The following is a 12,798-nucleotide window of genomic DNA, read 5'->3' as shown; positions in this document are numbered from 1 at the left end:
AAATGTTATCAATGTTCTAACTGTGTTCCAATTGGAAGCTGGAAATCCAGTGGCTAATTGCTATGCTAGGTGACCAGGCTAACACTAAACTCGTGGATTGGCTCCCACCTCAAGCTCTTTGAAAATGYCTGAAAATTAGCTCATTTAATTAACTCTACCACCTCTGATATCAAAAGCATTCAAATTTCTAATCAGGATTGTACTCGACGTTTCTAATGCACAGCGGAATAGACTTGTAGCCTGATGCTAATGCTAGCATGCTGAACTGTTCTCACCTCAACTCCTCCAAATATACATTTTGTCACTATGACCTAGCAGCTCATCTCTGTCTCATGCGACCATGTTTATTTTCTCCAGAAGAGACTTGGCTTGTTCATGCGAGGCGATGCAAAWTCCTGTTGGAGTAGAAGGTGCTTCTTTCTCGGTCGGCACTTTTTCATTCCATGCTGTGTGTTAGACTCACTTCACTGCTGACTGGAGTTTGGGAGAGACGGTTCAGCTTAAACTCAACTGAGTGACTCKGTGATTCCAAACATCCTCAACCATTTTAAACTTTTGGGTCAAAGGGAGTTAACCAAACACTTTAGATTAACTTCTGTCAAGAAAAGACGTCCAACATCCTGTCAGAGTTCTGCCAGCACCTTGCTCAAGAAACTGGAAGCACGTGGTTGAGGTGCAACTTRAAGTCGCTGGGTGGCATCTTCACCTTTGTGCAACCACAAATGAATATGAGATCCAGACCAACAATGTCTTTGAGTAAACTTCGGAGCGGAGCTGTAAATTTCTTTTCACCACACCTCTGTCTCTCCGGGGTTATTACAGTTAACTAAATGAACAAAACATCGAAAACTGACATTAAGGAAACATTGTTGTTAACTTAAATAAATAAAAATGGTAATTATAATGGAGAACCTCACTAGATTATATCATCCATTTATAAAACTAACTAAAACATACTGAAATTCTAGAAATAATACACTTCATTCTTGTGTTTATCAATCTATTTTTTTTCCCCATGCAAGCATCCTATGTCAGCTGTCGACAAATGACGGCTCTCCGGACTTTTATGCTAGTCTGTAAAACGGCGACGGCAAAAGAAAAGTTGGGATAAAACACCAGTCAGATGGTTGTTCGAYAAGAATTGAATCCATTTTTTGATAATCTTGTCTTTTGTTCAGCATTCATTATCCAATCGCTATAAACATATCACAATACAATAMTTTGACCCTTTTGAATTCTCCACCTAAAACGTAACCTCCAAACTAAACTGAAACTAAGCAACGTTTAGCTAATAACAACTAGCAAACGCTGTAAAATCTCATTGAAGCTAACTGAATTAGACAAACAAAAAGTCACAATGAAATAAAACTCAACTATAATGAAAAATCCAAAACCATTACATCTCTCTCYCTCTCTTTCTCTCTCTGTCTATCTTGTAATTTCACAAGCTGTGTTTCCCACCCCACCTTGTCTCCACCTGCCAGCCCATCCCACAGAGCAAACTGAACTGTGACGCAGTTAGTGCTGTGGCTGAGTGAAAACGTCTTGATCAAACACAGTGAAGAAAGATTGTTACATCCTTCASGACTGATGTGAATCTAACAGTCAAACAAACCAGTAGCTACAGTTGCATCATGTGTCATTTTCCCCTCCTTCTCTTCATGCAGGGTGCAATATTCCTCTTTTTYGCCGGCAGAACGGAGGAGATTAAAGGAAACATCGATGAGGTTTGTTTCTAATTGCCCATTTTGTCAGCTGATCACACGATGTGTGAATGCAGCCCTTTCTCTTGGGTTCGAACGGTAACTATGGTGATATTGCTGCCCTCCCCTATTTACCCAGGCTCAGTGTTAATGTTTAATAAGTACAGTTAGCTGCTGCTTCCTCATTGCTCTCCTTTGTGGCGCCGTCTCGCCGTGCTGCCAGGCGGTGGCGCTGTTCGAAGACGGCTGTAAGGCCCAGCAGACGTGGAAGCAGTTCCACCACATGTGCTACTGGGAGTTGATGTGGTGCTTCACCTTCAAGCGCGCCTGGAAGATGGCCTACTTCTACGCAGACCTGCTGAGCCAGGAGAGCCGCTGGTCCAAGGTGTCCGACTCTGGACAGGAGAAGTTTCAATTGTTTGTCAAGAAATAGATAGAAATAGATTATTTTATTTTAATTTTTTTTTTTCCCTGTGCTGCACTTCCAGGCCATGTATGTGTACATGAAAGCTGCTTACCTCAGCATGCTGCCGGAGGAAGAGGCGCGGCCTTTTGGAGAGAACGAGRTGGAGCTCTTCAGGTCAGGGTTGTGTTTTTTGTTGGAAAGACTGAGCAGCGAGCGTACAATCACAGAGTTCTGAGATGAAAGACATGCACTGAAATGAGGGAGAATTTTATTTTTTAGATAAAAAAAAAAAGAGAAGCGTGGTTTGCATTTGTTTTCTACGGAACCCCATGAGGAAAAATGTTTCTTTTGCGTTACCTCAAAATCTTTYGCGTTCCCTCGCAATACAGCATTTTGCATACAGTCACAAATGTCAATGTAAAATTTCAAATATATACACATATACAGATCCTCAGTGAAAATGTGTTTATTATTATTATTATTATAATTATTATTATTAACGCTTTGGTGCAAAGAAATGACTGAAAATCATTTTATTTGCTGCATGTTTGTCTCTTTGTGTAAGTTTGAGATGGAACTGCACACCAAAACCACCCTTTAATAACCATTCAGACCAACACAAAAGAGACACAACCAAAACTGTCAGATGATTTTATTACCCCGTGATAATAACTCAGAAATAGTCTTAATAGTTTGGATGAGTTGTTTCTTTCTTTCTACCTATGTGAAGTTTCTGTTTATAGGTTTGTGGTGCATTTCTATCCTAAAGAAAGATGTATAAAACTTCAGATCTTTCACAACGAGATATTAACATACATGGAAAAAACTCAGGAAAGCCTGATATTATAACAGAAAGTGCGATGGTCACCGTAAGAAACTTTCAATGTTCAGTTATGCCGCATGAACGGATCAGARCCTATTGTGACTAAATGCAAAAGTTTTGAAAGGTAACAGAAAAGAAAACACAATGCTCCATGTCCCTTAGGGGGCTCCGTAGTTTTCAGCCCCCGAGTCAATTTGACCATTTTTCTCTGTAAATACTGCTGCAGTTTTAAAGTCATAATTATGAGATTGGCATAATCAAAGTTATGATCATGAGAACCTGGAGAATGCCTCCTTAGGTAAATAGCGTGACTTTGTATCTCAAAATGATGATCTCGAATCTTATAATTATGACCTTGAAAACCAAAATTATGATTTTTCCATCTCGTGGTTAGTTTAAAACTCAAAATTATGACTTTGAATCACATAAAAATGTCTTTACATGTCATAATTATGATTTTGAAAGTCGAAATTATGACTTCCTGTTGGGCTGTCGTTGTTTTTCTTTCATGGCAGAAAATGCCTACCATACTTTTTTTTATTTTCCCCCAGTCTAAAGTAAAATTTCGATTCTAAATCTGTTTCAACCTCCTTCCCTTTTCTTCAGACAAGTATCAACCCTCAAGCAGAAGATAGCAGGAAAGTCTCCTCCGACTGAAAAGTTTGCGATCCGTAAAGCCCGACGCTACAAGTCTTCCAACCCGGTCAGGCTGCCGGCGCCGGTTCTGGTGAGTCAGACAGCATGAAAAGGATCAGAGAAACCCACACGGAGAATTCTGTTTGGCTCACATCACGCCTGCGCAATCACAGGAGATGATGTACATGTGGAAYGGCTTCAGCATGATCAGCAAGCGGCCAGAGCTGACCGAAGGGATGATGCAGACTCTGGTGGAGGCAGAGCGCACTCTGCTGGAATCTACCGGTATCGCAGCTTGTCACACATCAYTGGATTTTTAGTTATAGAGTGTTTGGGGAGAAACTTGTTACATTTACTCAATTACATTTACTTTGATAACTTTTTTGGAAGAAAAAAAAAGTACTTTTTTTCTTCCATATTTTTACTATGCTGTACTTTTTTACTTTTACTTGAGTGACTTTATTATGAAGTATTTTTACTCTTGAGTAAAATGTCTAGATTTTAACCAAAAAAAATCACCAGATGCAGACACACACCTGTCAAAAGAATTGATTTGGGAAAAAAATTATCTTGCCTAATTTTTTATTTTTTTTAGCGTTTTAAGAATTATCATTTTCGTCCTTAAAAAAATACATTTCCACTTAGCTTTATATTTTGTTGTGCCTGATGATGTAATTTTTAAATACCAAATGACTAATAAGTTGATCAGTTACTCAGTACTTGAGACTTTTTACCAAATACTTTTTCTAATTTCTTATACGGCTACTTTTTGCTCTTACTTGAGTAAACACGTGTTAAAACTAGTCCTGCTCTCACTTGAGTACCATTTTTGGTTATATGCTCTCATTCATTTTGCAGAGCACGACTACCTGATGGACGACCGCTGCTTGATCCACATGCTGAAGGGTTTGTGCTTTAAGAACCAGGGGATCCTGCAGGCTGCTGAGGAATGCTTCACCAAGGTCTGCTCCAGGTGGGCTCAGTTTGGATTCTCACCGTCAGAACCAGAGCAACTTTCTTTGAAATCTTGACAGATTATTTGATGAGAGAACTCAGAAGAAATGAAAGCAGCTTTTCCCTGCTTGAATTTTCTCACACTGTAAATATTTGCATGGCAAATATTAGCCTGATGTCAACGTCCGACATGGATGCGTGTGATGCTTTTAAAAGCAGCAGTGCCTTGTAAAAGCATTTCTACCTCGTGTAAGTTACAAGCTTGAATCCATCTTACTGGGATTTTATGTTGACCAACTCAAAGTAGCTCGTGATTATTTTATTCCTCCAAGAAATAAAAATCAGTAAAGTGTGTCACTATCAGGTTTATGTCTGGCGTTTGCCTTCCTACGCAATTCTGCTCTGTTCTAATCTCACTTCTCTGCTCTGTCTGGGACTTCTCCCGTTGATGTAGATCCTCTGGTATAATTTCAACCGGGCCAATCAGCGAACAGAAGAAGTTGTGAACATTGATGTTGATTTTCGCTGTTTTAGAATCGTGTCCTGCCTGTAGTTTTAGCCATGGCAGCAGACTGAAGTGAAACTGTTCAGTTTGTGTCAGACACGCTTCCAAACACTGAATTAGCATAAACAGCAGTCTGGTTTACTCTCTTCACCGTTAAGGACTGTTGTTTACAGCGCAGGCGATTTCTGGTTAGTTTCTTTTTAGCAATGAACTGGCCGTTGCATACGTCACAAAGAAACATTAGCAACTGGGTAAAATTTAAAACTTCAACAGAGTCAATGCCTCCAGGAGGAAATCGTTTCTCAATAGCCGAGAGTTCGGATCCTCTGTACGAAGCAAACCTTAAAAAAAAGAGGCTCTTTTTTCTTCTAAAAACCAGACTAGGCTGACTGGAAAGGGTCCAGGCACATCAAATTTTGAGTCTGGCCCCAGAATCTCAGGCAGGACTTTGACAGTTCCTGTCATATGTTTAGGGTCATTGTCCTGCTGGAAGACGACTCTTCAAGTCTCGAGTCTTTTCTCAACCTCTATTGTCTTCCTATGAACTCTGACCAACTTCCTGAGCCCATGAAGTACACAATCTATTCAGCGTATCTGAATGCATGAAAACTCTGCTCCCAACATAACATAACCAATGATGTCTTTAATCCCTGCGGTCTAGAGTCTCCGTTTAAAACATTTGTTTACAACAGATTGTCTGTGCTGCTCTCTTTGTGTTTTTAGTGAAAAGAAGATTAAGTTTGACCACTACCTGGTGCCCAACGCTCTGGTGGAGCTCAGTCTGCTTTACATCGACCAAGGCAGGAGAGACGCGGCTATCAAGATACTCCATAAAGCCAAGTAAGTCAGACATCCACAGCCTGAAAAATAACATGGTTTCATAGTATTATTACAAATATTGGACATAAGATCATACAACAGGACGTAACTCATTTTATTTTAAACAGAAAAGCAACACTTGTCCTACTGCTGTCAAATTATTGTAACATATAGAATATTTTTGTTGCAATAATCTATATTTATTGACTATCGATGTTCTTGAATTTAGAGAACTTTCCATTAATTAAAATTAGTGGTGTCCAAATACCGTATAGGGCCCGATGCCAGTGTCAAATACTCGTACTCATGAAACAAGTCGATACTCCAAACCGATCCGCTCAGATGCTAAACACATTTCCTACCAGGTGGTGATGGAAATACACCAACTAGCTATTTGCTGATCTTCCATAAAAAAAAAAATGGCTGTCAGATTTTTCCGTTACCATTTTAAAAAACATATCAAACATGGAAAATACTCGGTTAAACTTTTACTGTGACTGACTGAGGAGCAAAGCAGGGTGAAGCCGCAAGCGCGGCGCGCTGCGCTTGTTACAATCTAATGAACGTCTATCTTATTTCCTTCCTCAACAGTATAAGCTACCTACTCCTCTATTTAAAATGACATTAATTATCTGAGTAACACTAACTTGTGCCCATCAGGACTTACTTGCAGGATGCAGGGATTTCTTTTTAGACACTAGCTCGACCTGCTCTTGTGTCCCTCAGGCACAACTACAAGGACTACTCCATGGAGTCCAGGACCCTGTTCAGGATCCACGCTGCTCTGGCCAAACTCAAGGCGGACCCTGAGGAGGAAGACAGCCAGATGTGACGGAAATGACCAGACTGCTCGTCACGGACCGTTCTAACCCGTAGTTTATTTACAGCAAACTCGACTTTTAAATTCAGCAGACATTCGGGTTCCACTCACGAAGGTGTTTTTTTTTTTGTGCCGTCACTGTGATTTAAAGAGGAGCGCTGCTCAGACTGACAGCAGCAAAGATGGGATTTTCACTACCTGCCACAGGCGAACACACACCTGAGTGTACATATGCAAGTTATTTTATTTAACGCAGGAGATTTTACGGTTTATAATGACAATGAATCTTCACTAATTGAACTTATTTTAGAAGAGTCAAACACATTGTAAGATTTATTCAAACATATAGTTGTGCTGTGTTCCTTCCTGAAGAGAAGGGAAGAATCAGTGGGGAACATCCGCTTCTGTAAGCTGTAGTAGGTACCATTAAAGTGACGACGTGTCATTTTTAATAGTGTGATGCATTGTGGGAAACTGTTGGTCACTGATACACCTTAATAAAATACAGTGTAGACATGTGGAAGAAGGTCTCCTCTGATCAGATGAGAAGAAAATCAAACATTGTGACCATTCGAGGAGACAGAGCAGCTCTAATTGATGGTTCTATCAAAAATTGACTCAAGAGGATGAATACAAATCCAAGCCATATTTTTTAGATGTTTTTAAAGACAAAAAAAATCCTCCTACTTCACAATAACACAAAAAATCTGAAGGTTGTCAGAAAATGTGATAAAGCTATAAGTTTGAATACTGTCCTAAAACCATCAGTAAGTTTTAGATTTATTAGAATATTTGACATGTTGTGAGTTAGCTTGTGTTTATCTCCTTTCTTTAAAGTTTCGGAAGACTTATATTTTATTCTAAAGTCTGTACAAAGGAGAAGATGGTGAAAATACATAAAAACAGAAAGAAAAAGTTATTTTCCATCGCTAAAGAAGGACTGCACTGGCTTATAAAGTCCAATTTCCACAATTTCCAGCGCAATAAATACAAACATAGCAACATGTTGCCCATTTATTATATACATTTGTAAAAACACAATTCCTGCCATGAGGGATTAAACCTGAATTGAGTTTTTTGTTGTTCTTGTTTCTACCTTAAAAACTGACAGCATGTGTTGCTGAAAACTCCAGTTCTAGGGCTGGGCAGCAGGGGGCGCTGCAACAGGGGGCGCTGCAGCCTGTGCCTCCTTCTGTCTGCGCTTCAGCAGTTTCCGTTTCTTCTTCTCTTCCTTCTCTATCTCGGCGACCATCTCCAGGAACTTGGGGCTGCGGGGGTCCACTTTGTACCCGAAGCGCTCCTGCGCCTCGGCCAGCTGCTTGGCTTTCCGCTCCTTCTCCTCCTTCAGCTTCTGCTTGGCCTCGCGCTTTTCCCTGCGCCAATCTTCCACCATCTTGGGCATCTTGGCCATGTTCGCCGCTATGAGCTTCTCCCTGTGGCGAAGAGATGAAAGAAATCAGCCGGTGCCGCCCAATAAACACAGCTGGAGCCAACATCAGACCTAGAGCTGACTTTTTTTTTCCCTTTAATTCTTCAATCACATAACACTGACAAAACATATTACATTTAAATTATATTTGACTTTTCATTTTTGTCATAGTACAACAAGAAGAAGAAATGGTTTTACTTTAATAATTTGAAATATCTGAAAACTGTGGTGCATATTGGTCAACACCATGATGCTGCCACCACCGTGCTTCCCCAATGGGTAGGTTTGGAGCAGAACCTTACAGTTTCCATTTCCAGTTTCAAACGATAAATTTAAAAAAACGCGCTGAGAGACACCACAGATAAATGTGACAAATATCTCAAGAGATTAATCTGTTTACCATGAACAATGCTGATTGGTTTGTCCAACTCCACACGGTCTGATTACTAATCCAGGACACGGATTAATACCATTTTTTCTGACGTTTTATTTTACTTAATTATTGTCTTTACTTATTAACTGATATTTCAAATTTTACACAAAGTGTCCTGAAATAAAAGTAAAAGTTCGGGTTTTATGAATGACAGAGAAATGCGAAGTACAGACAAATTATACTTAATTGCAGTAATGCGAGTAAATGTAACTTGTTACTTTCCACTCCATATTCAAGCTTATGATTGAAATATGAAGGGTGGAAAGATTCATGGGGTACGAATACTTTGCAACGCGCTGTAACGTCCTTCACAGAAAAAGTTTCATAATGTGAAGAATAAACATACAGGAGGGAAACGGACCAATCAGAGCAGCTGTATTGTGACTTACTTCGCGAGCCGCTTCTCGGTTTCCTCCTTCTCTCTAGCCTCTATGTTCTTCAGCATGACTTCCAAAGGTGGGTGCCAGTCTTTTTCCTCCGCTATAATCTTCTCCAGCTCCTTGGAAGACGGCCACAGAGACTCGGGGGCGATGCCCGAGGCTGAGCCGTAGCGGCCGAACAGCTTCCTGTCATACCGAGACGTCTTCTGCCACTCCGGGGTTTTGTTGCTCTCCTTGTCGGGGATGTAGGGATCCCGGAGGTTCAGCCACAGCCGTTTGGGGTTGTAGCTTGCAGTCTGCAACACAAACCCACAGCGACAGTGTACAGGAAGGATGGCTTTGGACAGGGAAGCTCCCTTTAAAGTCCCACACAACGCTGCCGTCCTCTGCACCAGCATGGACGCCGCCATCTTTTCTTCTGTTTGCTTCTTCTGGTTCCGAAACGTTTTACATTTAGTTTTCTTGTGTGTGTTTTGCCGCCGCCTAGTGGACTGGAGCAAGATGGCGCAAACTGCTTGGAATAATATTACAAGAAAAAAACGAATGAAGTTTCTGTAAGGCCGATAGAAGATGAAAAACCTATAGAGTACTTAAAATACTAGTTTCTGGGTTGCTGTACATAAATAAAGAAAACATAACTCATAAAACATAATGTTATGATGCATTTTCCTTAATTGTAAAGAACTATTATTATTATGCATTTAATAATAGATAGATAGATAGATAGATAGATAGATAGATAGATAGATAGATAGATAGATAGATAGATAGATAGATAGATAGATAGATAGATAGATAGATANGATAGATAGATAGATAGATAGATAGATAGATAGATAGATAGATAGATAGATAGATAGATAGATAGATAGATAGATAGATAGATAGATAGATAGATCAGCAGTTCTTTGGTAAAAACGATGAACGCTGAACACAGCTAGCTTGCGCTAACATCTTCTGCGGTAAACCTAAGTAAACAAACCAGTTTTGTAAAGTCAACTAAAGTCTTAATGATTCTCAGAGTACTTGAGCATTAGATTACCAGTTCAAATTCTTGCTTGTAAAGATTAGTTGTGGCTTCTTCTACAGTCTCTTCTCTTACCAAACAAACCGAGTCACAGTTTTAGATGTTTTGTCAGAATGACTCAACAACTGTTTCAACCACATAAACTCCAAGAGCACACCAACAATGGATCCAGGGGGCCATGGAAGAACCCAGAACAACATCTGAAGTTTATGAGTCAACAATGAGAAAATGATTGGTCAAAAACTGCTTACAKGGGAGAGTAAGGGCAAAACCACTGCTGACCGAAAGGAACATATATATGCCAAAAAAAAACAAACAAAAAAAACTTACGAATGAGTTCCAAAACTTTTAGGGAAAATATTAGCTTTGAGTATCAACAAATGTGAAAACATGATAAAATCCTGAGTGCAGTTTAACGAGACAAATCACCTCTTGATATGACTGCTTTTCTAAATAAGTGAATTGAGTATGTTTTTCAAGAGCAGTATTTCTGTTTGTGGAGCTGTGATTGCAGCCAGCCATACAGTTGTCTAAAAAAAGAAGTGAATAGTTTATCATTATTACAATAGAGTCACAAAAATATCGTGATAAAGCCTTATTATTACAATATTTATCCAAAGCAATAGATTTTCTTCTCGTTTGATATGAAACATTTCAATGTCACACAAAAAAGCAAAAACCAAAGGAATCTGTAAAGAGGTCAAAATGTTTTTCACACTCATTTTTCTTGCTGCTTTGCTTTGTTGCACTGAGCAAACTCGCTCTCATAAAACTAGATTTTTTATTAAATTATTATTATTATTACTTTCACCACCATTCCACTTTCAACCCAAAGCACAGGGGCTCCATCAGACGTTCAGCGGTGCGGTTAAATTTAATTGTAAGTGCCGGCGAGCTGAGCTGGAAGTAGCCGTGAGCAGGTGGGCTGCGGTCGGAGCACCGGAACAAGGGGAGGCGATCTGAAAAGCTTTTAAAAGAAACTGAAGCATTTGGGGGACGACGGGCACGGAATTAAAAAATAAAGATTTCTGTCCTCCCGAAAAATGTCTCCACTCTCTCTCTGCCTCTCCCTCAGCTTCTCCATTTGATTTCTTTGGAGGACTTTTAGACGAGAACAAAATGGAGTTGCTCTGGAGTGCGGCACTTACAGAGACAGATGTCACCGCTTTTGTATCGTGGGAGCGCGCGGAGCTCTCCATCGTCATTAAAGATTTAGGGTTCCCATGGCACGAGGGTTGGTGGGGGGAGGAGGGGGGGGAGAGGGGCGAGCTCGAGACTGAAGGTGGGGGTGGGCATGACGGAGGCTTAATTTGGCTTAGGAGCGATCCGGTGCCAAGCCGAGGCTTTAGGGATCGCGTCAACGTCAGTCACAGGCAAATAGGCTTGTTAACAGTTAGGCGATAAGGGATGGTGGCACGTTGACAGGTCTATTTCTGAGTGAGCGCGTGAGTGGGAGGGATGAGGTGTTGAGACGTGTTTAAAGGAAGTTATATAGAACACCTGAAGTGTGACTCGGTTATGTCGCACATGATTCTAGGTGCATTCAGCTGGTTGGGAGCACTGCGTTGTTCTAGTTACTGCGGTGCGGGAACTCTGCTGACAGGGTTTGGTTACACTCATTAGGCTCAGCGCGCGAGCCAGCCACAGCCACATTTTGGCCGGGTGGTACATATCGTTGATTCAAAGTAAAAAAAATAAATAAATAAAAAAGTTTTCTTGGATCTTATCTTTTTTTTTTTTATTAATTTGGATTTTCTCCCAATGGTACCGAAAAGTGTTGGAAATGCTTTGGGTATGTAGAGAATCCTGCATGACAAGCGGTGGATGGAGTTTATCTGAATTAGTTTTCTTGGTAAATGATCAACAACTGTACTTATTTATTTATTTATTTATTTACAACAATTTTGGGGGAAAAAGCAATTGGTTCAAAACGTGATAGGATGTTGAAGCAGAAATGACCAGCATGCTTTAATAAACAATAAACCAGAAATGAGCGAAACCACTCAACTGGTTATTATTGGTCTGTCAAAAAGCTAAAATGTAATCTTTTTCTGATTCAGGATTGTTCAAACCCTCAGCAAATTTAGACTGAAAGGTATTTTTACTAATGGAAAATAGGAACCATATAAGGGAAAGTATTTTTTAACAAAAAAAAAGACCAGTTTTGATTCACATTTTTCACAAAAACGGCATGACGAAGAGAAAGATATTGGTTATCCTTCTCAATAATCAATAAAATAAAACATTCACATTATTACTATCAAGCCATTTCTTATTGCAGACCTTTTTGCGTGATTTCACTGTAAAGTTTGGCCATTCATCTTTTGTGTTGAGCTCAAAGTGCCAGTATCCTAATCTTTACTACAAATTAACTCCAAGACCTAACAGGTTGCCATAGCTACAACTGTCATGATTAGAGGTTTTGGTGAGGTGAGATGAGACGCAGGCAGGCCAGGATGAAGATGAAGCTAATGATTATTTGTATACGGAACAGGRAAGACAGGACAGGGACAGGACTAAACACAGAAAACCTCAAAAATAACTACACAGAAAACACAGAACACAACAACCTTAAGAGTGGAAGTTATTACTGTGGGAAAAGGACTAAAAATTGGTTATTTCCAGCATCAAAACCTGCAAGAATATTCTAGAAAGAAAGCTGCTAGTTTTAAACTAGAAATAAGATTTTTACAAATAAAYGGAAAAGTAAKRTGTTATGACAAATTCGCCGCGTTTTATTGTTTTGTACAGTTTAAATCTATCGGTCACTGAACAGCTGCTGGATTAGGAAAGATTGACGGTCTTTTTTTAATCTAACAATTAAGGGTAGAGGTTGACTAACTCAACACATAATACAACCAAA

At 39.8% G+C, this 12,798-nt stretch overlaps 2 protein-coding genes across 4 annotated transcripts; one reads left to right on the top strand and one right to left on the bottom strand.

Moving 5' to 3' along the window:
- The first annotated feature begins 6 nt into the window (after nt 1-6).
- On the top strand, nt 7-7,123 carry LOC103468513 (tetratricopeptide repeat protein 39A-like). Its single transcript, XM_017306408.1, has 8 exons — nt 7-1,727; nt 1,927-2,088; nt 2,192-2,283; nt 3,539-3,659; nt 3,742-3,853; nt 4,427-4,541; nt 5,751-5,867; nt 6,573-7,123. Exons 1-8 carry the CDS (start codon nt 1,635-1,637, stop codon nt 6,676-6,678), a joined length of 918 nt encoding a protein of 305 aa, XP_017161897.1. The 5' UTR covers nt 7-1,634; the 3' UTR covers nt 6,679-7,123.
- On the bottom strand, nt 2,007-9,458 carry gadd45gip1 (growth arrest and DNA-damage-inducible, gamma interacting protein 1). Of its 3 annotated transcripts, XR_001776886.1 has the most exons (6): nt 8,918-9,458; nt 7,763-8,099; nt 6,514-6,652; nt 5,779-5,887; nt 2,222-2,340; nt 2,007-2,098 (listed from the first exon to the last, which is right to left on the bottom strand). XR_001776886.1 is itself a non-coding variant. In XM_008415332.2 (2 exons), exons 1-2 carry the CDS (start codon nt 9,316-9,318, stop codon nt 7,802-7,804), a joined length of 699 nt encoding a protein of 232 aa, XP_008413554.1. In that variant the 5' UTR covers nt 9,319-9,455; the 3' UTR covers nt 7,666-7,801. The 3 variants fall into 3 exon arrangements, 1 of the variants encoding a protein (XP_008413554.1); XR_001776887.1 differs by lacking the exon at nt 6,514-6,652; XM_008415332.2 differs by lacking the exons at nt 2,007-2,098; nt 2,222-2,340; nt 5,779-5,887; nt 6,514-6,652 and having other exon boundaries at nt 7,666-8,099; nt 8,918-9,455.
- Nucleotides 9,459-12,798: the final 3,340 nt, after the last annotated feature.

The sequence above is a fragment of the Poecilia reticulata genome, linkage group LG8 (assembly GCF_000633615.1).
Source record: "Poecilia reticulata strain Guanapo linkage group LG8, Guppy_female_1.0+MT, whole genome shotgun sequence".
Classification (NCBI taxonomy): Eukaryota; Metazoa; Chordata; class Actinopteri; order Cyprinodontiformes; family Poeciliidae; genus Poecilia; species Poecilia reticulata.
The sequence above is the reverse complement of the archived record's forward strand: the minus strand, read 5'-3'. Positions and strand labels throughout refer to the sequence as shown.

Coding starts and splice junctions, on each gene's coding strand:
- gadd45gip1 (XM_008415332.2), bottom strand. CDS start 9,318: ATGGCGGCGTCCATGCTGGTGCAGAGGACGGCAGCGTTGTGTGGGACT. Junction 8,100..8,917: donor ACCGAGAAGCGGCTCGCGAA/GTAAGTCACAAT, acceptor TCTTCGCCACAG/GGAGAAGCTCATAGCGGCGA.